The sequence below is a fragment of the Petaurus breviceps genome, unplaced genomic scaffold, assembly GCF_028583685.1.
Source record: "Petaurus breviceps papuanus isolate PSGF00001 unplaced genomic scaffold, PetGlider_PUasm1.0 90865, whole genome shotgun sequence".
Taxonomy (NCBI): Eukaryota; Metazoa; Chordata; class Mammalia; order Diprotodontia; family Petauridae; genus Petaurus; species Petaurus breviceps.
In genome coordinates this window covers 12,586,706-12,592,705 of record NW_027187367.1, presented here as the reverse complement: position 1 = coordinate 12,592,705, position 6,000 = coordinate 12,586,706, and the positions used below count along the sequence as shown (strand labels likewise).

Below are 6,000 nucleotides of genomic sequence, written 5' to 3'. Positions count from 1 at the left end.
CACCTGGATCTGTTCACATGTGCAGGCAGCCTTGGGAGGCAGACATCGCCACCCGTTCTGAGGTGGCACTGAGTGCTCAGGAAGGGACCCATGCCCACGGATGACAGGCTTCTACTTCCTCAGTTTCTCTCTCTCAAATCTGCCAGGCTGTTCTGCTGCCTCCTCAACAGCAGCACTTAGGTGGCTCCCTTATTAGCTGAAGCAGAGTACAGCATGATCATAGCTGATATTCTTTGGCATTTGTATAGTTATTCATCCAAAGTTTTGCAAAGCTTTTTATATACAGCATCATTTGAGCCCCAAGATAGTCCTCTGAGGTAGGGCTAATAATTTTATAAATGAGAAAATAGAGGCACAGAGAAACTAAGTGGCTTGCTCAGGATCACACAGCCAGTGAGGATCAGAAGTAGTATTTGAACCTAGGCCCTCCTGACTTCAGGTCCAGCACACTGCTGCCCTGAACAACCTGGGAATCTACCTGTTGTGTAGGGAGGTATGGCCTCTGCAGCAACATCACATCATGCCCAAAGTCATAGCGGCTGAAAATGAATCACACAAATCTCTAAAATATACTAGCTGTGTGTGGGAACAATTGTAAGTACCCAGGAATAAAACTAGTTTTCTTGTCTTTGCTACCAGCTCACAGAAGTGGTGCTACTACCCTAACACTCAGTATCCAAGTGCAAGGTAGGCTCCTGTCTACTCACCTGAAAATCCTCCTCATCCAAGATCTCCTTCCGCCACTTAATCAAGAAGGCAGCACATACATAGAGATGGAAGTGAGAAAATCCTTCTGGTTCAGACTGGAAAGGACAGAACGAGAATCAGCACCCCAAACTCAGAGGAAGATGCCAGGTCCTACTCTTCCCTAGATTAAAATGCATTAACCTAGAAGTCATATAATAACCCTTTACATCTAGGTAGCCTGAATATCACTTAAAAAAAAAGTTTTACTAGTTTCTTTTAATGTTGCACCACAGACATGTCTCAATATTTGCCCTCACCACCTCTTCCCCAAGCTTCCCTTTATAACAAAGAGAAGCAGCAAAACAAACATACTGACATAAAACCCACATCTGACTACTTGATGAGAGAAGGGAAGTGTTTCTGCTGAAAATTATTTATTTCAAATACCTTATTGAGACTATGGCAAACTTAGATGGATAAATGAGCAGGTAGCTCAAATCTGCTACTTAACAAAAACATTTAATTTAACCTCAGTTAATTGCCTATATGATAGTTCAGGCACCACATTTGGTGCTGGAGAGACAAACATCCAACTGTGATACAAAGCATCACAAAAGCAAAAAACAAAGCAAGGTGTTACATAGATAAATCAGGGAAGGCTTCACGGAGGAGGTGGCATTTGAGTTGGACTCTAAAGGACAAGTCAGAATTCAACAGGGTAAGGGGGAAGGGGACATTCTGGTCATAGGAGAGAAAGTATGAGCAAAAAGAGACAAGGGTGATAAAGGGCAGAACATATTAAATGGTAGAGAGCCGTCCATATGGATCAAAACGTGGAAGGCACAGAAAGAACTAGGGGCGCCAGCTTTGCTGAAGGATCTGAATGCCGGCCAAGGGAACCTGAACTTGTCAGCAGGTCCAGAAGACATAAGAGCAGAGGAGCAACATGAAACACACAGACAGAAGTGGCAGCCTCAGCATGGCACTGGGGGAGGGCAGAGAACGTCTCTGTACCTGGTAGGTGTCCCACAGCCGGATGGTACATCGGAGGGGCAGCTCCCTCATTAGCAGATTATTCATCCAGCGAAAGGCAAACTGTAGATATTCAACCTCGTACCTCCTGAAGTGATTGTGTACCTGTTCTAAAACAAGAAAATGCCATTGGGCTCAACAGTATAACCTGTGGAATTGGGCCTACAGAGAGAGCAATTTGAAAATTAATTAATTTAACAAGCATTTAATATTATGTGCTAGGTTCTATACTGGGCCTGGGGCGGGGGGAGGGGACGACAGTCCCTGATCTCTCTCTCTTTTTTTTTTTTAGATTTTTCTTTTTGCTTTTTTGGAGGGGAGAAGGTAGGGCAATTGGGGTTAAGTGACTTGCCCAAGGTCACATGGCTAGTTTTGTTAGTTGTCCAAGGCCGGATTTGAGCTCAGGTCCTCCTGACTCCCGGGCCACTGCTCTATTCACTGAGCTACCTAGCCGCAGTCTCTCCCCCACTTTTTGGAGGGGGGAAGGCAGGGCAAGTGGGGTTAAGTGACTTGCCCAAGGTCACATAGCAAATAAGTGTTAAGTGTCAGAGGCCAGATTTTGAACTCAGGTCCTCCTAACTCCAGGGCTGGTGCTGTATTCACTGTGCCACCTAGCTGCCCCTAACAGTCCCTGATCTCAAAGAACTCACATTCTATCAGTGGAAACAACACTTCCACATATAAGTAAATAGGAAATAAACATGAAGTGAATACAAAGTAATCTGAGGAGTAGGCAGCACCAGCAGCAGAGGAAGATTTAAAAAGGCCTCACGTAGAGGAGAGAAATAGAGCTAAACTTTGAAGGAAACTTAGGGATTCTAAGAGGTGGAAGTGAGAAGGGCACAAGACCCAGGCATGAAGAGCAGCCCAAGACATGAAACCAACGGGGTCGGGAGGTGGATTGCTATGTGTGACAAACAGCAAGGAGGCCAGTTTGGCTGGAACGAACTTTTTCTGAGAAAGAAGGCCTGGAAAGGCAGGCTGGAGTGAGACCACAGCAAATGAGGAGTCTGTACTCTACCCAAAAGGGAACGGAGAGCCAATGGAACTTTTTTGAGTGGCAAACTGACAAAGTTAGATCTCTGCTTTAGGGAATGTCATTCAACCATGCTGAGGTTGGAGTACAAAAGGAGAAAGGAAAAGTCATTGATAGGGTGCCTACTACATGCCACGCACCATGTACAACTATGATCTTGTTTGGTCCTCACAACTCTGCAATGCAGGTGGTGTTATGATCCCCAATTTACAGTTAGGAAAACTGAGGCAAACAGAAGTGCCCAAAAGAGAGAGGCCTGAGGCAGGGAGAACAGGTGGGAATCATGTGGCACTAAGTGAGGCTGGTGGTTGTGAATGGAGAACAGGCAATTTGGGAAATTCTGTGCAAGGAGAACTGACTTGGTGAGTGAGGGAAGATGAAGAGTGGAGATTAACAAGCTTTCATCCCGACAGGGAAAGTAGCTCTTATTCTCATCACTCTTGTGAAGTTGGAAATGGGCAGAAATCTTCCCTCCCCTTTATTCTACACCAATGTTCTCCCTCCCAGCTACTTCACGTTAATATTGCCCATGAAAGAGCGGCAAACTTCCCCAGTTTACCTCATGTGTTATAATTAACCTCCTCTCCATACAGGTATTTTGACTGTACGAATGGAAGACAAAAGTTTTAGTTGCCTGGTAGAACTTGTTAATCCCCCTGGGTAAGTAATCAAGAGTTTGTTTCAAACTTCTGATATCATCAAAGAATCTCAGGGGGCCCCAGAGCTCATCTAATTTAATGTCAGATTTGGTGAGGAAGGAGCTCTGGAGCGTGGCTGGGAGAGGGTGAAGGGGAGCTCATTCCTTCTGCAGTCTACTCCATTAATGGAGATGTCTATTATAAGAAAGTTCTTCTTTGTGGTTTGTGGAAATTTGCCTCTTTACTTAACTTCTGTCCCTTGGGGTTTTTAGATAGATACAGCAATAAAATCTGACATTCTAAAGAAGTACTGAATCTGTCTGATCCTTCCTTTTCTTCACTAAGGTCTTCAAATATTACTTAATAGCTATATTAAATATCTTTGTTCTAAAACACCATTCTTCTGTCATCAAACTATCAATGAGAAAACCAGAAGCTGAGCATCCCACTTCAGCCGGGTCTCAGACATCCAGTGATAAAAGGGGGGCCTGATGAATCCCTGGAACCAGCAGTTGTGCAAAGGACAAAAGTTTTTTGAGAGTGAGCTTGAGAGCCTGTACATTAGGCAGTTAGAGGATAGAAAATAAATATAATGATGATAACAACAATAAAGCCAAAGTTAATATTTCTATTATTGTGTAATTGTTATATTAATATTACATTATACCATTAGTGTTATGTAATATTTATATATTATAGTGTTTTAAGGTCTGTGAAATATTTTACATACGCTATCTCATTTGAGCCTCACAAAAATTCTCCCTGCCCTTTTCCTGATGGTGCTAACAATATAATATGGGAGACATTAAAAAAGGAACCATAAGCAACAGACATAAAACAAGTAAAAAGAAATGAGCCATCAGAAACTAAATACATACATACTATGGCTTTCTTGTTCACAGCATATAACTGGGGCTGCAGACAGTAGTATCATCTTAGGGGCCACTTCCTACCACTTTGAATTATATAAAAGTTGTGAATTAGGTTATTACTTGACTCAAGCTAAAATAAGCTTAATGTAAAAAGCAACAGGAAACTAAGGAAGATTTCTAAGTAGCAGAGTACTATGATACAGCTATGCTCTGGAAACATATTTCTGCTCTGCTCAATGAAATGAGCAACGGTGACTTCCAGAGCACTGGTGGGTAAAGCACGCTTCTCACTTCTCAGGAGAGAGGCAGCAGACTACAAGTGCATATATATTTCAGATATGGCCAATATATTGATTTTCTTTGCTTCATTCCACTTATCTGTTACATGGGAGGGTTCTACTGTGGGAAGGGGAGAAGGGAGCCAGTAGGAAGTCCAGGTGGTGGAATAAAGAAAAAATACAAGCACATGCTAGCTGTTATGTATGAACTGGCTTAGGGAGAGATAGGTATGAAGTAGGAGATCTGCTAGGACAAAGTTACAGCCATCTAGATACAAAATTAATATGATGCAGACCAGAATTATGGCTATGGAAGTGGATAGAAAGAAATATGTCTAAGAAATGCTGACAGTTAAGAATTTTTAGGAATTCACAGAATGGTTCTTTCTTTTCTTTTTTCTTTTAGGGAGTCCTTCCCCTAATGATTTATGTTCTTGGGTTTATCAAACTTTTTTTTTGCTTGCTTCCATTTCTTTCTTACTATCCTGTCACTGCAAAGAAGGGTACAATCTGAGAGAGTTCAGGTCCAATAAATGACTGATAGAATATGACAAAAGGTATCACTAAAACAACAGAAAGATTAAAAAAAAAAGCATTTTAGTAGTTTGTAATAGAAAACAAGGAAAACAGTCTGTCATGTCATTGGCACTGTAAGCTCAGAGGGACAAGAATAGGATAATGGTATCATTGATGATAATGGATAGATTGGGAAAGGGTGACAATCATAACGTGGTGTGGTGTTAAAGACAATTAATTTGGACAGAAATCCAGCATCCTTTGGACCTACCATCAATCCGGCTGACCAGCTCTTCCAGTGCTTGGACTTTTTTCTGGATCCCTGGCTGGGCAAACGTGTAGTTATCCTGCAATAACACAATTAGAGATTAAAGGAGGTCTGGGTACTGCTGGGCACAGCACCGCTCAAAAATAACCATGGAAATCATAATATATATTGCATTCCCACTCTAAAAGCTGTCATTTATTACTTTTTTTCCTTTTTGGAGGGCAATTGGGGTTAAATGACTTGCCCAAGGTCACACGGCTAGTTTTTGTGTGTGTGTGTGTTAAGTGTCTAAGGCCGGTTTAAACTCAGGTCCTCCTGACTCCAGGGCCGGTGCTCTATTCACTGCGCCACCTAGCCGCCCCTAAAAGCTGTTGTTTAAATAAAACAAGTTCAGATTTTCGTCACCTCAAACCATGCTACTAATGATCAAAGGGAGTTTTCTTGGGAACAATGTAATCTGGAGCACTATTCACTGTTATAGCTTAGGGCAAATTAAGGAAAGGAAAGGAGGCACCCACATGGAAATATGTTAGTAACACAGCTTAGGAAAGGAAAAAAAAAGTTGGAGGAAAAGAAGGTTTGGGTTCATTGTAATGATTTGGAGGACTAAAAAGATAATCTATTTTAATATGTACACACCCTCCCTTCTGTGGCTTTTTTCTAATACTGATTC

General features: G+C 42.0%; 1 protein-coding gene across 1 annotated transcript in view; it reads right to left on the bottom strand.

The window, feature by feature from the left end:
• The window catches only part of TBC1D22B (TBC1 domain family member 22B), a 119,099-nt gene that overhangs the window by 13,366 nt on the left and 99,733 nt on the right, over nt 1-6,000 (bottom strand). The window contains exons 10-12 of the mRNA XM_069073590.1: nt 5,331-5,406; nt 1,702-1,829; nt 708-803 (exon numbers count right to left, since the gene is read on the bottom strand). Of these exons, the coding sequence (XP_068929691.1) occupies nt 708-803; nt 1,702-1,829; nt 5,331-5,406 (300 nt within the window). The remainder of the gene's footprint in view (nt 1-707; nt 804-1,701; nt 1,830-5,330; nt 5,407-6,000) is intronic.